This window comes from Neomonachus schauinslandi, chromosome 12 (assembly GCF_002201575.2).
Source record: "Neomonachus schauinslandi chromosome 12, ASM220157v2, whole genome shotgun sequence".
Lineage (NCBI taxonomy): Eukaryota > Metazoa > Chordata > Mammalia > Carnivora > Phocidae > Neomonachus > Neomonachus schauinslandi.
Window position 1 is genome coordinate 97,239,654 of NC_058414.1, and position 24,703 is coordinate 97,264,356.

General features: G+C 36.5%; 1 protein-coding gene across 1 annotated transcript in view; it reads left to right on the forward strand.

The window, feature by feature from the left end:
* The window catches only part of CNTNAP2 (contactin associated protein 2), a 1,342,199-nt gene that overhangs the window by 312,514 nt on the left and 1,004,982 nt on the right, over window positions 1-24,703 (forward strand). Inside the window, exons 6-8 of the mRNA XM_044920022.1 lie at window positions 2,212-2,396; window positions 8,142-8,285; window positions 11,822-12,086. Coding sequence (XP_044775957.1) covers window positions 2,212-2,396; window positions 8,142-8,285; window positions 11,822-12,086 — 594 coding nt within the window. The remainder of the gene's footprint in view (window positions 1-2,211; window positions 2,397-8,141; window positions 8,286-11,821; window positions 12,087-24,703) is intronic.

Here is a 24,703-nt window from a genome sequence, read left to right on the forward strand (position 1 = left end):
GTATTGATTACAATGTCAAAAATTGAAAAAAAAAGCTAAACATATAGAAATATGTTGATATGCATTTAAAATGTCTATGAATAATTTTAATTCTATAGAAAATACTATAAAACATTAAAACTGTAGTATAAAATATTATAAATAATATTTCAGTATTTTTATATTGATTATATACACACACATAAGGGTATATGTATATAATTAAATATATGTATAGGAAAAAAAAAACTGGAAGGAAATAGACCAAACTATGTTTAGTGGTGGAAATGAGTGATTAATGTTGTACATATTAATTCTTTATAATATCCTCTACTTATAATTATGTACATGTATTTGTGTATTGCCTGGGGAAAAAATAGACCTAAATCATTTTTGGATGATTCTTAGTAGAAGATAAGGAGAAATAGGCGCTTAGGGGATAAGTATCAGAAAACAAAATGTAAGTACTTTCTAAAAATATGCACACACACTCAGAGCAATTGAATTATATCTAAGGATGTTTACTTTCTCAAACCTTTTCCTTTTTCTTTTTTTTTTAAGTGAAACACAAAGAGGAACCTTTTAAAAGCCACTGTGCTTTATGTAGGCATGACATTACTGTTTTGAAACTAGTACCTGATCCTCTGACCTCACAGAAAGATCATTACCATTTCACTGGAAGCAGTTTACTTACAGAGTTTTATTGACTGATTGGAATTTATGACAGTCATGGAAATGCACTCACTCATATGTCCACTGTGCCTTTTTAATGCCATTACCTAAATATCAGGCATCTCTAGCTGCTACTCAGTCTTCTAGTCATTTAAAGTAATTTAGAGTAATGAAATAGAGTGTATCCTTTCACTTAGACTTATTCCGACTTTTCTTTCTCCCTCTCTGCCCCACAGCCACATGTACACAGATAGTTATAATCACAGTCCCAGTCATAGCACATTTGGTTTCATCACCAGAAGGAAAGAAAATCTGATCCAGGAAAGATACAGAAAATGTCAGGTATAGGCATCATTATCATCCTAAATGTGAAAAAAGAAAAGAGGAAATAATTCAATGCTCTAATCAATTGTGTGTTTCTCCTATTTCTATTATACTATTTATTCTGAAACCATGTTGTATTTTTATAGCACTTAGTTTTACCTGGTCATGAAAAGCAGTACTTGATTAGACAAAATAGAAGATAGTACAAAACATGTAAACAGTATCCAGAGATGACCTTAGTAAACATTTTGGACTCTCACAAACTTTCACTCTCAGTTATAGTCTTTTTTTTTTTTTTAATATTTTATTTATTTATTTGACAGAGAGAGAGAGACAGTGAGAGAGGGAACACAAGCAGGGGGAGCGGGAGAGAGAGAAGCAGGCTTCCCGCCGAGCAGGGAGCCCGATGTGGGGCTCGATCCCAGCACTCTGGGATCATGACCTGAGCCGAAGGCAGATGCTTAACAACTGAGCCACCCAGGCGCCCCCTCAGTTATAGTCTTGTTGCCATGGAAATCTACTTTCAAAGCTAGATTAATGCTACATACGTATTTTTGCAAGTATATTTTATTTTAAAATATAACGAGTTAATTTTCCATACCATTAAATATTACATTGTGGTTAAAATTATTGCTTTTGGAGTCAGTGAAAACTGGAAAGTGTCACGCTGTGTTTTCTTGACCAATAATAAAAATAACAGCAACAATAAAAGACTGTTAACAGGTAACATTTAGCTAATGTTCACTATATGCCAAGAAGTTGATTAAGCTCCTTGCATGCGCTAATTACTTTAATCATCATAGCAACCTTGTAAAGCTGGTATCCTGATTTTCTCCATTTTCTGTATGAGGCAGCATTGGTGCAGAGAAGCTGCCAGCTTGCCTAGGATCATAGGGCAAGCCAGTGGGGTAGCCAGCATGAGAAACCAGGCACTGGGCTCCGGAGCCATGGGGCACCGGCTTTGTAAGATGTATCAAATTTGTCAGAATTCATGGCATATTAAAAAAAAACTCATATTCTTTTTTCTTTTTAAGGAGGTGTTTTCCATCTTTAATAGCTTTTATGTATTTTGAATATCAAACTGTTGTTAAGTATAGTTACATGCTGGTTTCCCCATGCTAGCATCAGTGGATAGGACTTGAGTGGTGTACCAGCCCGTGGCTGTGATGGAAGGTTGGCAGCTACACAGAGTAACTGTGGTGTCACTGCTTCGTTTCTGTTCATTCCATGACTCAGGAAGCAATCAGCTTGGCCCCATCTATGGCCACACGTCCGTGATGACTGGAAGTCTGCTGGATGACCACCACTGGCACTCTGTGGTCATTGAGCGCCAGGGCCGGAGCATTAACCTCACCCTGGACAGGGGCATGCAGCACTTCCGCACCAACGGAGAGTTTGACTACCTGGACCTGGACTATGAGGTGGGCTGGAGGACGCGTCCATTGTGCTCCATCTTGAGTGGCTGCCTCAGTCTCCTATTGCATCTTTGTGTTCTTGTCAGTCACATACCTGCCTGCTCCATTCGTTTTATTCCCCAAAGAAAAATTATCTTTCAGCTTCAGGGCCTAATATATTAATACTGTCATTTTATTCATTTCTAAATTTGTAATTATGAGTATTTGAAATATTTTAAAAATCTTGGTACCAAAGTAATAATTTAAAGGGAACAGACCATTTATCATGTCATCAGGGCAATTTAGTAAGTCCAGAAAAACTGTAAGTTGTAATCTTTCCATTGGTAATTAATTATGATATAAATCACCTATTCTTCTTTTTTTTTTTTTTTAAAGATTTGATTTATTTATTTGTGAGAGAGAATGAGAGACAGAGAGCACGAGAGGGAGGAGGGTCAGAGGAAGAAGCAGACTCCCCACCGAGCAGGGAGCCCGATGCGGGACTCGATCCCGGGACTCCAGGATCATGACCTGAGCCGAAGGCAGTCGCTTAACCGACTGAGCCACCCAGGCACCCTCACCTATTATTCTTGAGGATAGACAATATACTATAAACACAGGATTGCTTAATATTTATTACAAAATATTGACTAAGAAATCCTGAGTTCTGATTTATATTAAGTCATTTATGACTTCATGACTATAGATAGTTCTTTTGTCAGGTTCTATTTTCTCAGATATAATTATCATAGAAGAAACAAAATATAGACTATTTTAAGAGGTTGTCCATAAATAGGACATATTTTATCCTCTAAATGATCAAAGATCAAAAAAATAATCGTATTGGTCCCATAAAAACTGTATATTCCCATATTATACAGGTACACTGAAATGTCAGGTTTTTTAATAAATTATTTAGAGAGCAGTTCAACCTTAAAATGCCCACCAAAAATGTTAATCATATATAGAGATAAGAGTTCTGTAAGATGTTCAACATGGTGTTATAATTCCAAGAGAAAAGGGATAACACTAAATAAATTGGATGAAATATTATTCAGCAAAGTTTCCAAACTTTCTTACTTCAAGGAACCCTCAGTGTGTTACTAATTTTTCCACAACTGTCCTAGGCCATTCTATATTAGTTAGAGCCAGACAACTTAATGTTTATGTCCTAACAACTCAGTAGCCATTTGAAAAAAAAAAAATACAGATAAAAGAAATGAAAAAAAATTTATTTAATTATTAAAACAACAATGATTACTTGCTAATGGGATGAGTGTCCCTGCTTGGTACAACTCCTCAGATTTTGGAATCGGATTTGACTGCCATCTTCATCTTCTGTTCCACTTTTACTTTCATGTGACACTTTTTATGAGAGAGAAACAATAAAAAACCCACCTTCACTAGGACAGGAAATCATCAAAAGCAGGGTAGCAGGATGTTGGAATGGTGAACTAGCTCAAGCTAGTGTTTCACGTGATGCCCAGAACATGTCAAATATTGCTGTATATCCTTTAGAAATAGAAGGTGTATGGTGGCTGCGACCCTATGAGTTTTCTGTGCCAACTCAGTGTGCCTTGTCCCCAGTTTTGAAATTATTTGTATATATACACACATACATATATATATTAATCAGTATCTATATATAAATTTTTAAAAATGTGAAATATGCCCACCATAAGATAATTTACAACTGTGTTATTTTCTTTTATATATTTAAATCGTTTCTAAATTTTCTGTGAGATGAATATATTACATATATTCCTAAATAGGAATTTAAAATAGATTATGCTATGTAAACCCTGATATTGAGACTTTATTAATGTTAAAATAAATTTAAGATTATCAGAAAATAACTGTACCCCCCAAAAAAAATCTTCTTAAAGCAAAATGATTGTTGCAAGGGAAAGAATATGAAAATCCCAGAAGTTTTATTTTTTCTAAATTAGTACATTTCTTGGCTTAGGTGGCTTATCTCCCACTGTATGAGAGAATGTAAAGATGAATTATTCATCCTCAATTAATAAACTTTGAAGTACTGTAGAGGAGATGAGAGATCCTGGAACATTAGTAATGGGCAAACACAATTCCAATTTTCAAAAAACAGAATTAAAAATTTGGGGTCATAGACTGTATTGAGTTTGTGATGAAATTCATGAATATTCATGCACACACTCAGGGTCAGCAGTTTCAGGCACACCTTGAAGCCCATGAATATACATACCATCTCTGAGAACCTCAGCTAGAGATGACAACACCTGAGACATATTAGAGAGAGACACTAGGAAGAAATTCAAATTTATTGATAAAGAATCCTGAGTCCGTTGAGTTGAGTCTCTCAGTGTTTTCACACGTACCTCTCTGACTGATCCATATAGTAACTAGACTCAGACCCCAAAGGAGGCTTGTTATGAATAACTGAAGACATTCCTACCACTGAGGACATTCCAAGGGTTTTAGGAGCTCTGTGCCTGGAACTGGGAACAAATACCAAATATATTTATTATACCACATCATGATAGGGTATTCCCATCATATATAGATAAAATGAACATAACTAATCTCAAGAATATACATAATAATAAAAATATAAAGATGAGTTCTTAGTAGCTACTATTTGTTTCATGTAATTTAAAACTATATCATTTAATTTTTAACAATGGCTCTGTTGAATAGTCAGTTCTCATGAGCTAGTATGAGCAGATTCAGCACACTATAGGGGTAAATTAATACCTATCACTATTCCCAGAGATGCACATCATGAAAGAAGCAGTAGAAAACAAGCTTGCTCCATTGAGGTAACTCAGTGTGGGCATTTTTTGTGGAAGGTGGCTAAGAGTTCACCTTATCACCTCCTGGAGCCCAATTATATGGCAAAGTGTGCCAAACGCCATGGGCAGGCAAGCTACTAGCCGCATGGTGCCCTGAGAAGGGTACAAAGGTAAACAGATACATATCCTTCTTCTCAACCAAAGGGCAGGACCACACACTGATGTTTGGCCTGGCTTCTCTCTTTTCTTCAGCTAAATTCCAGGATAGACCCTGTGGATGTTACGCCATTGCCTTTGCAATACATTTCTGCTTGGGAGGGGGAAGAATGAATGCCCCTTGCTAGTTGTAGAACTAGGCTAGGATTTTAGAGAAAGACCAGCTAGGATTTTGTAGAGAATTAATTGCATGGCTCAAGCTGGAACAAAAGTCCTGGGTTGAGTCCCTTTTTGCTCCTTACTGGTTGTGTGACAGTGGACACATCATAGTCCCCTTTTGGAAAATTAATGTAATAGCACATTTGTCATAGCATTATTTTATGAGGAGGCAATAGGAAGTAATAGAAATCACTATATGTATCAGTTCCATATTAATCAGTTATGATTAATTAGACTGCATGTAACAGATGCTTGTTTATTCTCCTCCATATAAAAGGTAATTGTAGGCAGGGAGCCCTGGGCTCAAGTGGCAGCATCATGGTTAGTAGGACTCCAGTCTCCTTTTACCTTGCTGCTATTCCAGCCCCATTGCGAATCATCCAAGGTGACTGTTCACATTCCGTTTTGCATTCCAGTGGGAAGGAAGAGTAAAGAAGGTTGTGCTCCCTTCCCCTTTTAATTATAGTTTTTGGAGTCACACAGTCTTACTACTTTAATCTCTAAGACCAAAACTTGATTCAAAGAGGTTGGTAAATGCCATATATTGGCTGCAGTGTGCACAGCTGAAAAGCATTCTTGTTTTCCTAAAGAAGGTAGGGAGAAAGGACACTTAGAAGTATCTACCATCTCTGCCACATTTTGTGAACTCTTGGTAGCTAACAAAATGGTCAATGTGGTTATTTGGTTTAAGAGTCGGGGTTGTTATTGAATGATAATATCATTAATAAGCCAGTCATATGAGTTATATGACTATCTGATGAATAATCTAACAATTGCAACATTTTTTTTTTACTTTCTGAATAATTATAATATCAGAAAATATTTTGTGGTCCAGGCACTTCATTTTACTGATGAGAATACGTAATCAGAAGAAGTGGCAACCTAGTATCATAGGATTAGTTACATTAGGAATTGGGATTTGAACCCACATCTCTTAGTTGTACGGAAATCTGGTAAATTGAGCTCGTGTTGCTTCACTAGGGCACCTCTGAGGATGACATAGGATATGTGCTGAGGTTTGCTGAAAGCAGAGAAACCATAGGAGTGTTTAATCATCATCCCAACGGCATGTGGAAAAATAATGAGACAATATGTTTAAACTGGTATTTAGTAATAATGTCAAACTGTGATGCTGCCTGTTGTTAAGCATAGATTTTTATTACCATCAACTGGGAAAGAATTGGTAAAATAAACTGTAGACAAGAAACGCCATGGGCAGGCAATTATCAATAATTGTTACCTTTGGTATCAGGTATACTTATTTAGTTCCTAATAAGTTCATTTTAGTGCCACTTGAAACTATTGCCACTTGAAAAAAAATTGTACTATTTTAGATTACTGTATAATTTTCCTTTTGTCATTTCTTAATTCTTTTCTATGTATTTATTCTCAGTTTTCCCTTCTTTCATATATAAACTCTATGGTAAATGATACATATTCAACTAACCATTATTAACAAATTTTATTTTAAGTGAGGTCTTTTGTTTTTTTATATTGTCTCATAAACTGTCATTAATTTGTGCTTTTTTTCCTGCAAAAACTAAGCATCTAAAATACCATGACACTAAATAAAAGAACATAAATTGTTAATGGCCTCCTAGAACACAAAGATCTGTGCCTTATGTTTCAAATATGAAACGCCTTACTGGTTGGAGTCTTAACATGTCTCAAAAATGTCTTAACTATTGCTTTCATTTTCAAAGCTTTATCAAAGTTGATAATGGTAACCTTGAATAATAATTAAAAGAGAAATAACATCTGGATTATATATCTTGGTATTGCAGCTCTGGTTAGTATTTAGATTTATTTACCACTAATTCACTATTAGCAGTAAATGTCATTATGGCAATATGTATATTAAGTATAATTTTGTATTATAGGAAATTGACACTTTAGTACTGTAATTTGGCCAAAGATACAAGGAAAAAGACATACTCTCTTTTTATAGGTGGTAGTAGCCAGAGAATCACAGTAAAGGGCGCATCCACCTTATTCTTTAGGATTCAGAAGACCTATAATATCTCTAAGCCTGTAGTGCTAAAGTAACAGTCCCCATCTCCTAATATGTTCTTCAAATATATAGTAATGAGACTTTTTGAACTATTTTCTGCGTTAAAAATTAAGTCTAGTGAATATTTGACTTTAATGGTCATTTAGATTAAAGTAAGTCTACATAGTACATAGGGTTTATCATTGTATTACATTAGTACTGGTTACCTCATGATGACTAGAAGCATTTATTAGTAGTATGTCTTTGAATGATAAATGATAAAAATGTGTTTTTAATATTACTTAATAAAAGAAGGTTGCTGTATAAAATCTTTTAAAACATTTCAGGAAAATTTATAAAATGTCTTTGAGTGGCTACAAGAGATTATTGCTATTTTCTTGTTAAAGTTATAATCTGATTCCCATAATTAATAATACTGTTATATACTTCCATAACATAATTTAATATGCAACAGATTTTGGAGGCAGAAAAAAATGTCTGTATATTCTGGGAGAGATCTACAGACCTTGGTTGTATAACTGACCTTGGTTGTATTAATAGTTTTGCCTAATTTATTGTGAATATTTTTTTAAGATGAATACAGTGTGAATGTTACATTTTTTTCTTTTCTCAAAGATAACCTTCGGAGGCATACCTTTCTCTGGGAAGCCAAGTTCCAGCAGTAGAAAGAACTTCAAAGGCTGTATGGAAAGCATTAATTATAATGGTATCAACATAACTGATCTTGCGAGAAGGAAGAAACTAGAGCCCTCAAATGTGGTAAGATTGTTCACTCCAAAATAGTGATTCATAGAAAAATCAAAGAAGTTTTGTTTTTTTCTGGAGTATTGAACAACAACAACATCGTCATAGCATTTTGCCATCATGCTTGTGTTGGGCTCAGCAGTGTAAGACTAACTACAGAATTACCTAAAGAAAGTGTAGATAGTGGATATACTCTGAGAATAAATAATGGTTTTTGAGTTAAATTAGCCTGCAGTAGATAGTAAGTTTAACTTAGATGGGGCACAGGATTTTGACCCAGTGTTTCTGAATTCCCCATATCAAATGGACATACCTCAGGCATTCCTCAGTGTGTGCTTCATCCCGGCAGTTCAGCAGCCCGTAAACGTTTCCAGATGTCTTATCATAGATGAATCTCCATTTCTTGTTTATGATTTAATTCAGTATTTTTAAAGTGTTACATCCAGGAACTTCGCTATATTCATTTCCATGTTTCCAAAGATAATTGATCCAGGTAAGTAAGTAAGTACACTTTTTGTGAAAGCCCTAACCATACTAAGTATAGGCAGTTAAATAAGGATCGACTGCCACTGGCTAGTGAAGGCTGTGACATAGAACCTAATAGTGATCTTCTTCCGGCTCTGCTGTGAGTCGTTTCCAGCTTTAACTACTTCAAGGAGGAGAGCAAAAATTGAAGAACGCTCTAGCATACCTGTCTCCCCATGACACTGTTTAGGATCACTGAAAGATACCAACTGAGAAGTCTAGTGTGTGTTCCCTATGGGTCAGCAAAAAGAGGAGTTAACTTCAACCTACAAGTGTTAGTTGGAAGAGTCTGGGGTTCAAGACCCACATTTGAGAGCCACTGGCAGTAAATAATGTTACGAGTGCTTGCACTGTATTCCAAAAGAGCTCTGATGGTCTCTTGCCCCACACTTGAGCCTAGGGTTTTCACAAAATGATTGGACAAATAAAAATCCCCTCATGAATAAACAGGAGTTCAGCTTGGGTGTGAAAATTATTATGGCATAAAATAATAATTTAATGTGAAATTTTTCTTTATTTTTCTTCAAAATAATGAATTTCTACTGAGTAAAATGTTGAACTTTGAAATTATCTCATAAGTATTGGCTATAGAGACAAATAGTAATAGTTCTATTTATAGGCAGCAGGCACTGTGCTAGGAATGTTACTTTTATGACAATCTGAGAATAGTACCACAACATGAGTAGAGATGTTATCATATACATTTTATAGATGCCAAAAAAAAACAAAAAAACAAAAAACACAACCCTGAGACTTTGCCTGGAAAAATAACTTTCCAAGATGATTGAATGTGAGTGGGTTCACAGTATGTGACCCCCGAGGTCATGGTCTCCTTACATGTTGTTACTTCTTACCTAGAACAGTATTAATACATACACTCTCTTAAGCTTTGGATAAAATGGCACCAGGGTCCTTTTGTTTTCTCAGAAATCATTGCTTAAGATAAAAAGATACAGAATCCAAATCATCAGAATGTTTTTTGCACCTTTAAGAAGAAATAAAATGTTATTTCTGCCCAAACCTCCCAGTTGGTCCTGATAGGCATTCATTAGGCACCTAAATTATAAAGAATTTTACTACGGAGATTCATTCCCAGAACAACTTTAACTACAAAATATATTGTAGTTATAAATGCTATTTTAGCTTGAATAACAAAGATATTTAGTAAAGCATAAATTACCTATAATTATGTTTGTTGAAATAGAATGAGCAGACATAGGATAAACTTTTAAACAAAAATATATGTACATATTAAAATTTTAGGCAGGATAGAGAAAAGTGGGACATTTTGTAAGCAACTCTGCAAGGACAAATATTTATGAAGGAAATTTGCTTTCAAAGATGTCAGGTTCTGGTATTTCAGTGAAATTGACTCAACATTCATCCTGCATTCATCTCCATGCACACACCCATTCCCTAATATTGGTTCACAACCTCCCGGACAGCTTCCTGAGTGTAATCTGCAACCAGCCCCTGGATGCAGAGGGCAGGAAGAGATAGAAGAGACAGACCACCCCACATTGGTAGGTGGCAGGTTTAATAAGCAAGGGAATTTAAGTCTTGTCTTGGGAAGCCACAAGATGAGTACATCTCTGCACCTGCCTGCCAAGTCTTAAAAGTTTATTTAGAGGTCTTACCTGGATTTAGTTATGGATGCAGGAGGCCTTAACCAGTTCAGTACCCAGGTTGGATAGCCTCAACACCACATCTCTATCTTAAGACTGTATCCTTGGAGTGGGGAACACACATTCCGAGGACAGCGGAGAAGTCTCCAATTGTCCGAGTCCTGCTCCTGGGTTAACTGGCAGTCACAAGTCTTCTTGATGACCTCCTCCAATACCTCATTATTCATTGACTTCTGAGTCAGCACCTTTACTCAGAAAGGACCTTTAATTTTATTGGGAGACATTCCCCACAACATGGGTATATGGTCTGTTATAACATCTCAATTATTAGGCAAAGGCAATTCTTTTCATCAGTAAAAGTAAGCAGTTAAAAAATAATTATTTGTGAAGCTACAGTGTAAATTTAGTTTGAATATTAATTCAGAGGGACAGCCTGCCTTAGATGTAATGGTTAATGTGCTGAAATGGAAGAACGATCTGTCTAAACCTAGATATCGTGGTGTTGTGTTGTTGTGAAATAAATAAGTAATTGAAGGACCAGATGAAAATGCCAACAAATTATATTCCTCAGAATATTATGGTGGGATAAAAGAAGTTGGAAGCAAACGTAGATTTTCAGACCTTTAAAAGGAAGGTACTTACACACTGGAATACAACATTTAGCGTGTCTGAATGGTAAAGAAATTTTTTTTTGGTACAAAATAGAGGGAGAGTGAGAAGAAAGAAGAAAGGAATAGACTTCAATTATCACAAGCTTGTTTTTATTTTGTACACTCATACTACTATTTTCAGAGGCATTAATTCATTATAATATATGCACACTTCATAGGAATTTAATATAACAATAATCCGAAATAATCACAATTATGCTGATCCTATATAGTTAATATTAATTCGTATATATTAGGTATAGGGATCAAAACCAAGAATATTTGTCCCATAATATCAATTAATAACAACCAGATGACCATAGTTCCCAGTGAGACTAGTAATATACGAATAAACACTTGACATAGGCCATCCAGAAGAGGACGGTGGCATCTCCTCCTTGGCTGAGGCATCATCAGTAATGGGGGAGGGGAGCAGCAGCTTTCTGCCCTCTTTAGAAAGTCCAGTGGTTCACACTCATGTCCACCACACAGGGACACATCCCATCCAATCAAGCTTGTCAGTCTGTCGATTCCGTGACAGATGGTTCTTGTTAATTCCTCATCTTGACAGCCAGCTGCTGAGCCCTGTTAGACACACACTCCAAGTAGAGTGATGCCGAGGTGTCCGGGTGCTGAATCCAAATCCTGCTGCTGCCTGTGAGAGCTTGGCACAAGCTCAGGCTCTGCACTGACATCCACAGACTGTAGCTTTGTTTGCATTTGTCTCAAAGCGTGCCCTTTTGTTTTCCAGGGAAATTTGAGTTTCTCGTGTGTGGAGCCCTACACAGTGCCTGTCTTTTTCAATGCTACCAGTTACCTGGAGGTGCCAGGACGGCCTAACCAGGACCTGTTTTCAGTCAGTTTCCAGTTCAGGACTTGGAATCCAAACGGTCTCCTGCTTTTCAGTCAGTTTGCAGATAATTTGGGCAATGTGGAGATTGACCTCACTGAAAGCAAAGTTGGTGTTCACATCAACGTCACGCAGACCAAGATGAGCCAAATAGATATTTCCTCAGGTTAGTGCAATCGGTTTGCTGTTTGCTCCTGAAACTGCTATTGTGATTTCCACAGCTGTCATTGCTTTTGTTTTGTTGGTGTTGCGTGCTCGTAGTTATGTTTGGATTCAGACTTGGTGAGATTCTTACTTGGCTGCCCAGAGTACTGACTGAATAAGAGAACCTTGGAAACTGGCTCAGAGGGTGAGGGGTGGAGGAGGAAATGTAGTTGAGACTGTCTCAGAGCACCAAAATCTTCTATTGCTTATACATGCTAGTTCACGTTAATAGGGCAGTGGACATTACTCTAAGTGAATATTTTATGTTTACAAAGAATGTCTATTTTACTGACGTAAGAGTGCCTGGTACTGTTTGACTTTATGGACATTCAAATACCTTTTACTATTAGTAGCAAGTATATATTAATTTAATCAAGACTTTAAAGGTATATGCAACTGTTTGAATCAAAACCTCAGAGTGATCTTGCTAAATTTATGCAGATTTTCAAGAAAAACTACAGGGGGTGAGTACAAAGAATGTATGTATCAACTGAGGGAAGACTGACTGTCTTGGCTTAGCGGGTAATTTTTTAAAATTGACCTCACAGTGGTATGATAAACTGAGGCTTGGGTAATATTGTTGTTAATTGAACAAACTTAGCAACCTTGGGATATTCTTTGATTAATATGGTACAAAGAAAGCTGAGATCTTGTAAACAAAGAAAAATTAGTCATGATGGTGGACTCTTAAATAGTAAAAGTTTTCATCAAATTTCTCTAGATGTTCCTTGCAGTAGATGTTTTTATTTTGTGAAGAACTACTTAGAAATAGAAGACAGAGAAAATTAACATTGACTGAGCAGCTTGTACAAATGTACCAAATACTGAGAGAGGAAGTTCATGACAAAATGCTCAACTGCATGACTGTTGGCTCTGATGTCGAAATATTCCGTGTTCACTCGTGACACCATAGGTATACACCTGACGAGGTTTCTAACATGTTACATTGTCTGTGTCCATGTCATTTCCCTGTGGGCTGTCAGGTCTTTGAGGGCAGAGGCTGTGCCTGTTCTGTTCTAGCGTATAGAGTAGCACCTGTTACATTAGAGGTGCTCTGGGAGTGTTTGTGGAGTTAACACTGTGGCCCTTTAAACTAGTGTTCACTAACAGAGTATTTCCTGCTGAAGGATATGTGTCCTTTCATAAAATAGATGTTGTGTTTCTGTAGAGCATGGCCATATAGACTATTACTGAGAAGGATTCAAGGAAGATAAAGGGACCATTATATCAGAGGTGTGTCTGAATTATTGAAGTCAAAAGCCATTGTGAAATACCTAGATATTTACTTTTTCTGTTTTTGCTTTGTTAGTTTTGCTTTCCCCTGAATGTTTGGAGTCCAAATGATTGATCAACCATATTTTATCACTACTTCCCAGTATAAATTCACCTTGGGAGATTTAGAGCAAATAGAAAATATCTGGAGAGACCAGAAAAACACATAAAACAAACACACATAAAAATATTTACCACAGTTGAAAAACATCCCATTAGATTTTATTATGATTAATGATTCTTTTCTAATGACTAAAAACATAAAAATATAAGTATGAAGGCCCCCCTCCCTCTTGACATTCTCTGAACAAACCCAAATTCCTGGTGGTTTTCCATGTAACAGGAACCATTATAATGGAAATAATAGGATCTTAAATATCGAGATCAATAAACATTTCCCTAGTTTAATTTGGTCTAATTTAAGACTCTAAGATACTTCCATCTAATTTAAACTGTGTTTATGAAAAAATAAAAGGAAGAAAGAAGAAAGGAATCCAATATGCAATGACTAATTTACATTAAGAGATTTGCTTAAATATGATAAAATTGGACTTGAGAAATTTTGGTTAATTTAGCCAAGAATCTGTGCAAATTAAGGGAAACTGATAGGAAATTTCAACATGTCGGTAACCTTGATCTTACATATCCCAGTGAAAATACTTTACTGTTCCAAATATTTATTTTTCTTATACACAGAGTGGAAACCACGATCTTATCAGTTATCATTGCTCAAGTTTCAGAAAGATTTGTAATATAGATGCACATACATTTTTAAAAAGTTATCTTATACTCATTTAAACTGTGTTTATTAAAAAATAAAGGAAAGAAAGAAAAAAGGAATCCCATATATGACTACATTCATTCATCCATCCTATAAATACAAATGGAGTCCATAGAAGGCAGTTTTCATCTGTATTTAAAGTACTTTACCAAATTCAATTAAAGGTATGAGTAACTTAGTGTAAGTAGCAACACTGAGAAAATAATTTAGAAAGATAAGTTAACTGAGGGCACTAATGTTTGCTTTAACGAAGGAAAATAGTTCTGTATTATGTCTGTCTTCTTTTTTGTTTGATTATTATTTTTTATAATAAATGCTACAGAAAGTGAGGAAGGTAACAATTGTCTCCATTGTCTATGAAGAGATGTAAACTTTCCAATTCAGAAAACTTTGAAGGAGCATTTGCTTTTTACAATAGAAACATTTTTTTGGCTCTCTTTATTTTTGTTTTTTAAGATTTTATTTATTTATTTGAGAGAGAGCAAAAGAGAGATCACAGAGAGAGAGGGGGAAGCAGACTCCCTGCTGAGCAGGGAGCCAGATGTGGGGCTCCATCCTAGGACCCTGGGATCATGACCTGAGCCAAAGGCAGACGCTTAACCGACTGAGCCACCCAGGCACCCCTGGCTCTCAGATTCTTAAGAGAGGAAAAATCAAAGGAAATAATTACATGTTTAGCATGCTTTGTTATATGTTGTTTGACCTGGAGTATAAACACCACTGATTTATAAATCACTGAATTGTTGAACAAATGTCTCAGCTTTAGCACCTTTTTGTGAATGCAAGTGTGGATGCTCTTCTCAAAGACCAACAAATCCTTCATGTCTACCTTATCTTATCAGCAGCATAAACATTGAAGTATGTCAGTCCTTTTTTTATTTTATTTTTAAAATAGCTTGGTTGTGAAAATGTAGAAGATACATAAAATTTAGAAAACAAAAGCAGTCACTGCTAGCATTTCTGTGTGCACACACACGCATAAGAAAAACACTGTACGGTAGTGCATCGAGAAGTCATTATAGAGATACTCAGGTACTGTCTGTTAGTACATACTTGTAACTCAGTTTTATTTTTAAAATGTGAATAAGTTCTGTGGTCCAAGATGAAGCTCATTCAAGTGGTTCAAAAGCCTTTTTATTCTGTTTTGGACGACATTGTTCTTTGATGATAAAGTCAAACTAAATCCTGTAAGTTAGTATTCAATATTTTTTTCACCCTCCTTGTATTTTTCCCTCTACGTTCTGATTGATTTCAGGTCTCATTAGTCTTGACACTGGACTCAACTTGTAAAATTCAGTCAAACTTTGAGTAACCTTGACTTTGCAGAGCAGGTTATCTTTCTGTGAAAATATTTTCCAACATCAACTTTTATAAAACATTCCATTATATTTATTTCTATTTAGAACCATACTTAGTGAGTGGGGAATACAGATTTATGCTTTTCCCTTGGCTCCGAGTAAGTAATAAAAGGGGGGGAAAGTGCTAAAAGGAACAGATGGGTAACGTGTTCATTGAGCATACTGTTTAACATTCATATCGGAACCCTGGAGAAGGTAGGCCTAGAACTGTGTTTTTAAAATTACTTAGGGTTTTTGAAATTTGTTTTTCCAGCTTTTTTGAGGTAGGCTTGACAAATTTAAATTATATATATTTACATGTACAGGTTGTGCAATGTGACTTTTTAAAGTGTATGATAATATATATACACTGTGAAATAATTACCACAATCAAGTTAATTAATGCATCTGTCACCTCACACTTACTTTTGTGTATATGTGTGTGTGTGTGTGCACATACACAGTGAGAACACTTAAAATCTATTCTCTTAGCAAATTTCAGGTATACAGTGCAGTATTATTAAGTATAATTACCATGCTATACATTAGATTCCCTGGAACTTTTTCATCTCATAACTGAAAGTTTGTACCTTTTGACCAACATTTTCCCATTTTCCCCACCCTCCAGCCTTTGGCAACTATTCTACTCTCTGGTTCAATGAATTTTACTTTTTCTAGGTTTTACATAAAAGTGAGATCATACAGTATTTGCCGTTGTGTATCTGGCTTCTGTCACTTAGCATAACATCCTCCAGATTCAAATGATTTTGATAAAAACACAGAAAACATAAGGAAACATTTTATATCGCACTCAATACCTACTGAAACTTACTTTGCTGCTTTAGATGCACTCTTACTGTATGTTTTTTTTTCTCTTTTTTTCCATTAAATTTTTCATGACCCATCAAATGATTTTATGACCTAAAAACAAGTTGTGACCTACAGTTTGGAAAACATTGACCTACAGATCTGTCTTCTCATTTGAAGAGTTGGAATTTTTTAAAGTTCCAGTTGCTTGGAGGTATTTACACCATCAATCCGTTTTGGAAAACTAAATGTATCTTCCAGGAACAATACTGCAATATTATAAAGGTAGTAAAAAAGTATGCATGTGTATTACTGTCTGACGTATAGTCAAAAAAAAAAAAAACTACCCACCATTTGAAATAAGGTTTTTATTGGAAAATTCCTCAATTTTATGTCACTAATGCACAGATGTTTACAATAATACTCTAATGTTGTGGTCTACCCATATTAAGAAGGTCATAAAATGTTTGACTCAGCATTTATATAGTGGAAGGGAAGTGATTTCTATTAATGATCTTTCTTACCTATTGAAAAAAATCAATTTCTATCCATGTAAACAAAGCCTTTTAGAAAAGTCATTCAGAAAATGCACTGCTTCTAAATCAGCTGTTTTCTAGCTGAAGTATTAGAACCTTCTTTTGTTTACATAGATACTGCTTCAAGTTTAGAATGACTTTTCAGCATCTGCACTGCTTCAGAAGCATGTATTCAGTAAAGATCATCTTTGTTTGTATTTCTGTCTCTAAAGAAAATCTTTGTGAGGCCTTGTTTTATTTTTGTTTTATTACAGTGTCTTTTGTAATCCTTTTGAGTTCCATTTGGGTATGTTAAGGGAAGGTGTCTTAGTCTAATCAGGCTACTGTAACAAAATAGACTGGGTGGTTTAAGCAACAGACAAATTTATTCCTCGGAGTTCTGGAGGTGGAAGCTTGCCATCAGGGTGCCGGCGTAGTTGAATTCTGCTGAAGAAGGCCCTCTTGCAAGTCGTAGACTACAGACCGCTGCTTTCATTTGTTCTTGTCTTCACAGGTGGGAGGCGCTGGAGAGCTCTGTGGGGTCTTTCTGTAACAGCACTAACCCATTCAGGAGGGCTCCACCTTCATGACCTCAGCACCTTCCAAAGGCCCCAGCTGCTAATACCATCACACTGGGCATTAGGATTTCAACATATGAATTTGTAGGGGGGAGATACAAACATTCAGATCATGGCAGATGGAGTAGACATTTTCTTGGCTTCTGGTGTAGCTTGGGAACTTGGTGGTAAATACTGGCATGTTTCCAGTTTATTGTTGGCAAATGCATTTTCCTGGAACTGCTCCTGGCATAGTCTGTCCTAAGCAATTAGAATATCTCTTCTCTTGATTTTATGAACATTTGAAAATGTAGTTAGTACATTAATTCTGGGAAGAATTCATACCAATTTTGAAAATTCAGTGATAACTTGCATCACGAGGTTTCTTTTTCATCACATGAGAAAAAAAAGTTTAGTTTGCAGTACTGTTTTTTGTGTTTTGTTTATTGAGATATGATTTTCAGCTCTCTGATTTCAAACTGCAGATATTATTTAAGAAACTCAGGGCACCTGGGTGGCTTAGTCAGTTAAGCATCTGCCTTCAGCTCAGGTCATGATCCCAGGGTCCTGGGATCTAGCCCTGCATCAGGCTCCTTGCTCAACAAGGAGTCTTCTTCTCCCTCTCCCTCTGCTGCTTCCCCTGCTTGTGCTCTCTCTCTGTCTCTCTCTGTCAAATAAATAAAATCTTGATTGATTTTTTTTTTAAGATTATATTTATTTATTCATTTGACAGAGAGAGACAACAGTGAGAGAAGGAACACAAGCAGGGGGAGGGGGAGAGGGAGAAGCAGGCTTCCCGCTGAGCAGGGAGCCCGATGTGGGGCTCGATCCCAGGACCCTGGGATCATGACCTGAGCCGAAGGCAGACGCTTAACAACTGAGCCACCCAGGTGCCCCCAAATAAATAAAATCTTAAAAAAATTTTTTTTTACAACTTAAAAATTAAATAATGTTTATCTAGGCATACTTCACATACTTAAAATGATTTGTTTTTTTACACTGCAAAGGGATTGGAGACCTATTTAGTATGTATATTATACTCCTTAATTCAAGTTAAAACCATAATTATTAGAAGCCTTAAAAATGTCATTCTTGACTATTAAGTTCGTATCATTCTGATTCTAAAGAAATAAAGAAGTACACAGATATTTACTGCAACATATATAAAATAATAAAAGTAATTGGAAACAAACTAAATATTTTAAATGAAGAGGTGCTTATAAAGGCTGTATCATCAAATGGAATACTATTATGTCATTAGAAATCATGTTTCTCAGGGCGCCTGGGTGGCTCAGTCGTTAGGTGTCTGCCTTCTGCTCAGGTCATGATCCCAGGTTCCTGGGATCGAGCCTGGCATCGGGTTCCCTGCTCCGCGGGAAGCCTGTTCTCCTTCTCCCACTCCCCCTGTTTGTGTTCCCTCTCTTGCTGTGTCTCCCTCTGTCAAAAAAATAAATTAAAAAAATATTAAAAAAAAAAAAGAAATCATGTGTCTCAAATAAAATTTAATACCATTGGAAAGTATAATATAGTGAATTAAAATGTTAACGAAAATTTGTATAGAATATGATCCCAATATTACTATTAGAAATATATAGATAGCTAAAAAACAGTTCAGAATGAAAAAAAATCTGAATAATACTAATAGTAATTATCTCTAATTGGTGGGTTATTGTTCCCATTACTAACATTTTTTTCAGTACTAACATCTTAATACATTTTCCATAATACCCAAATTTTCTACAATAAATATCAATTACTGTTAAAGCAAAACAAAAAGTTATACTATAAAATAATTGAGGGTAAAATGATATACTGAAAAAGTATAATGGTTAACAACATTATGAATGGAAATTACATAGACTAAGTTATATCAATTCAAAAATTCTAGTTTCTCTACTTTATTAGAAGCATATAGTCAATTTTTAAAAAGTTTGTCCTTAAACAGTGAGCTTCAAATTAATTTCCTTAATGGCATTTACATAACAAATGGAGCATTTTGTATTTGGATGCAGACATTTGGGGGTTGGGTCTTTGAGCTTTTATTTGAAAGTACACATAACTAATTTTGAACAAATGCCACACTTTCCATGTAATTTAGATCCTTTTTTTTTTTTTCAGGATAGATAGATGGATAAATGGATGAATTGATATGTAAAGGCATTTCCTCTTAAAACTGTTGCTAGCTATTAGGGAACAGCAAATTTTACTTTTCTCTTGTAATGATGAATGAATGAATGCAAATCTCTTTATTCCCAAATAATCTACATATACTTCTCCAAAAACAGTAGCTAAGAATTAATTTTTAGGGGCATCTGGGTGGCTCAATTGGTTAAGCATCTGCCTTTGGCTCAGGTCATGATCTCAGGGTCCTGGGATTGAGCTTTATGTTGGATTCCCAGCCCAGGGGGAGTCTGTTTTTCCCTCTCCCTCTCTCTCTGCCCCTCCCCCTGCTTGTGCACTCTCTCTCTCTCTCAAATAAATAAAATCTTAAAAATAATTAATTTTTAGAGTTCCTTTTTGTTGGTCGTCTAGATCTCTAAGATGTTCAAGAAAAGCTCAGAAATCGATCATTTTAAGATGTGAAAGACAACATGGCTCTGGATTCTTAGAAAAAGCTTGAGTCTAGGGAAGGTTGATTCCCAGATCACTGTGCTCACTTTGAGTAGGAATCTAGATTTGTGCCTGGCCAGCGTATCTCCTCTTGTTTAGTAAAAGACAAAAGTGAAAGGGATGGAGATCTATAGATACAGATCTATAGATATTTATAAATATAGATAATCTTGGACAAATCTACAACATACTTTGCTAATGTTTTTCTCCCAAATTCACAGATAGACTGGCTGTGAGAGCCACATGGGACCAAGTAAAAAGCATTTGAGTGAATGGTATGTTGCTCCTGGGTAGCTTCACCTAGCTCACTTTTTATTATATTTCAATTCCCAACGTGGCTGTACTGTCATCATGCAAGCTGAGTGGAAATCTACCTTTAATTATACTTCAGTGCATGCTGGTGCATTTTAGAAGCATTATATTCCAACATGAAAGGGGAAAGAGGCTGGGCGGGGGGAAGTTTTGTGATATTAGGTACTGACTTATTCTTTAGGAAGCAAAGGGGACATTTTAATTTATAATCACACTCCAGGATACCATATCTACTCTAGTTTCTACAGTGTTTCTGGGACTTTTAAAATATTCTATGCCTTGGGCGCCTGGGTGGCTCAGTTGGTTAAGCGACTGCCTTCGGCTCAGGTCATGATCCTGGAGTCCTGGGATCGAGTCCCACATCGGGCTCCCTGCTCAGCAGGGGGTCTGCTTCTCCCTCTGCCCTCTTCCCTCTGGTGCTCTCTGTCTCTCATTCTCTCTCTCTCAAATAAATAAATAAAATCTTTAAAAAAAAAAAAAAATAAAATAAAATATTCTATGCCTTTTAAAGGGAAAATGAATAAAACATGATTGTGCGTATGTGTGTATAATAATTTTTAAAAATTGCAAGGAGAGGATAAAATTTAGTAAATTTAGGTGGATAAAATGGAGGTAAAAACTCCCAATAGGGACAAGGTCATGTTTTAAAAGCTTCAATTTACTGTACAAATAAACTCATCAGAGGGGGAAAAACATCAGGTATTACTTCTACAAACTATAAGAATAAAAATGAATTATGCAAGACCAGCAGAGAACACAGCTCCGGAACTCCAAACTTAGTATATGGATAGAGTTGAAGATGTTTCCAAAACAAGAGGAGAGAGGGCACGGGAGCAAATTGGCTTTGCCTGCAGGCCCTTTTTCTTTGCCTATCATAAAAGTTTTAAGGGCTGAAACTTCTCTGATAGATGAGTAATTGGTAAATTTAACCAATGTAGATTTATATAGTAAAGAGATAATAAATCACTTGATAATAAGCCAGGGTTCTCCAGAGAATCAGAACGTATAGGATGTATAAAGAGAAATTTATTAGCAGGAGTGGACTCACACAGTTACGGAGGCTGAGAGGTTCCAAGCTCTGCAGTGGTAAGCTGGAGACCCAGGAGCTTCACTACTGGTCTAAAAGCCTGAGAACCCGGAGGAGCCTGTGGTCTAAGATCTAATCTGAAAGCCGATTCAAGGCTCATAGGCTCAAGACTGAAGAGCTGATGTTTCAGTTCTGTCTGAAGACCAGAAAAGACCAGTGTCCTGGCTTAAAGACAGTCAGTCAGAGAGGGGGGAATTCTTTCTCACTCCACCTTTTTATTCTGTTCAGGCCTTCATTAGATTGGTCGAGGCCCACCCACATTGAGGGAATGGGCTTTACCTCAGTCTCTGGATTCAAATGTTAATCTTATCCAGAAACACCTTCACAGACATAACCCAGAATAATGTTTGAGTACACATCTGGACACCCTGTGGCCCAGTCAGGTTGACACATAAAATTAACCATCACATCAAATTTAGATATTTTAGGTATTTTTCCACTGAGTATATAATTTTTTTTTAAATAGTTAAAATAGTTTCGGCATGGCGTAATTGGAGATTGGTTGCCTTCATAATCAGAAAGGACACAAAGTAGAATCAGTGATTAAAGCCTCCCCTCCAGTCCCCCTACTCCCCTTCATTAACCTCATGGTGATGCTTACCAGGGGTAATTAACCAGAGACTTGAGACTGAGATAGTACCATTGACAATTATCTATCTACCTTTGTTCTTTTCATACTTTTAAGCAATTTGAGCTATTCCACCTGTGAACAATATAGGCTTATTGAGATAGTTGGTGCTTTGTTAGTTGTAGAAATGAGCCTTTTTGAAAAAGGGATCCCACAGATTCTGGGAGAGCTACATGGGACCTCTTAAATTGATTTGAGATCAGCCTGAAGAATGATTCTTGTGGATACTCTCTGAGATGTTTACCACAAATATTTCTTAGTCTCCTCCTTTTTTTCAGAAAAGCTCAAGAAAATTTGGGGGTTGTCACCCAATACTGCTCAGAAACTATTTGCTTTTGATAGTATTGTATCAGAAAATACTTATATGGACCAAACTGTAATCATTACTCAATTTTATGATTTATTTTATTCTGACACATTTCTCTTGAGGCCTGTATATCCCCAGAACAGACCCTACTTCTGATCACTTGAGTTTTCTTTCTTTCCAGCCACTGCTTATTTCCTCTTACTCTCTATGATCTACTTTTTACAAGTATAGCCATGCATAGATCTTTGCTGTAGCACTTGTTAACATCTGATATTTTCTGAAAGATGCTGATAACCTGCCTAGTATGTCCAGTCTTCTAGTACTGCCAGTCTTTCTTTTAGCACTGGTAGTCTTCCTGGGATCCTTTCAGAGATTGGATCCCTCTTGCTGAACCTCTGTCCAGAAGCTAGGATCTTGCTACCCCTGGACATATCACCCTGCTGCCAGTTCCCTGCCTAGATGTTGGGACACTGCTCACTCTGATTTCTGAGCAATCTTCCCCTCCCCTCATTCTGGTTTTTTGCTATTTTATCTTTAACCTGACATTGCTGACTTGAGTCTAAGCCACAACCTCCTGTTGCCTATAGGTGTTTTCTACCCCTTTGGGCACAAGTTTTAATCTCCCAACCTGAAATGCTTCTGTGAGTCCTGTGCGGATCTGTCCCAGATCTCAGCCTCCTTCTGTCTTCTCTGTCATCAAATTTCTATTGTTTTTTGGGATGCAGACATGACATACAGTTAATTGGGGGTGGGTGAGAACTATAAGCAGAGAAGTAATAAAGTGCACCCAATCCCCCAAGCTCTTAGCTCTGCCAGGGCATAGATGGCCAGCTGATACCATAGCCGAGATTCCAGTAGAGAGGAGCCTGCACTTTAATGCTTTACAGCATTATGGGGGCAGGAGTCAGAAAAGCTGCCTTGTTAGGAAAGGGAGGCCCCTGGAGCCCAGTGGTTGATGTCTACTTCTCCTTTGTGCTGACTCAGATCTGCTGAAGTAGCCCTCTGCTAAGGAACTAAAGGTTGGAAGAAATGAGACTCCAGGGCCATCCAGAGAAGTCCCATCTGCTCCTGAGACTGTGATGATAACTAACAGCTGCTGAATGTTTAAACCATGCCTGTCACTCTTCTAAATCCTTTACATTGATTGTCTTGCTTAAGGCTCCAAAGACCTTGTGAGTTAGGTACTGTTTTGTAACCTCCTTTCTCACTCATTTCTATCAAGGGTAAAATCATTCTCTTGGGACCTGAGATCAAAACCTTGAGAAAAATCAAATTTTGTCCTCCATCTTCGTCCAGCACATGTTATGATTTAGCAAGTACCACCAGTTCTTTTGAAGTGTCTCATCCATCCATCATCTCCTTATTCTAGTTCAAAAAATCATCGCTTGAAACCATAATTAAGGCCATCTTCATAACCAAAAAGAATGTTTCTTTTTGATCATAGTCCTATTTATATGGTATATACATAGTTAAAACCATGGGCGATGGAACCAGACTACCCACTGTCTAACACTAATGGAGGAGGTCTTTCTCTGTTCCTGTCACTGTTTAAACCGAGTTCGAGTTCATAAATATACTAAGTCATTGAATTCAGGAACTCCTCAGGGTAAAGATCATCATTATCTGTATTGTATAAATGAAGAAGCTGAAGCATAGAGCTACAATAACTCACCCAGACTCTTGCAGCTCATAAATAGCAGGTTCAGAAAGGAGGCCAGAAAAGTTGAGTCTAAAATCATTCTACATTCATTTTTGGCTGCTCTGCTGCGTTGCCCCCACATTCATTCAACACGTCTTTCATTCACACACAATCAGGTATTGTTGTATGTGACTCATCTGAAATATTTGTTGAATGTGGCACCTAACAATGACATCCTTATCATGTCTCATTGAGATTCTCCCGGGAGCCTTTTAAATGATCTCCCTTATTGTTTCGTATTTTTCTCTCACATTATCCAAGTTTTTATTTCTAAAATGCAAGGAAAATAATTTATTTCCCATTATATAAGGGATAAGTCCTAATTTCTTAGCATGCCATATAAGAGCATGCCATACAAGAGCACGCACAAACTGAGCCCAGCTGGAGGATTTGGCCTCATTTTTGTGCTTCATACCGTGTACTCCCACTGCTTTTCACTGTCTGCTGGGAATTCCTTCCTCTATATGCCATTTTGGCAAAATTCTGTTCATCCTTCAAGATTCACTTGAGTATCATTTATTATCAATTTAGTATCATTTCCTTTCTCAAACCCCAGGGAACAATCTGTCATCCTCTAGTATAACACCTTATATTTTGAATAATATTTTCCTTTGTTCCATCTTAAATTACAGACTCCTCCACTGTCATGTCTCTTCCATCTCTGTAC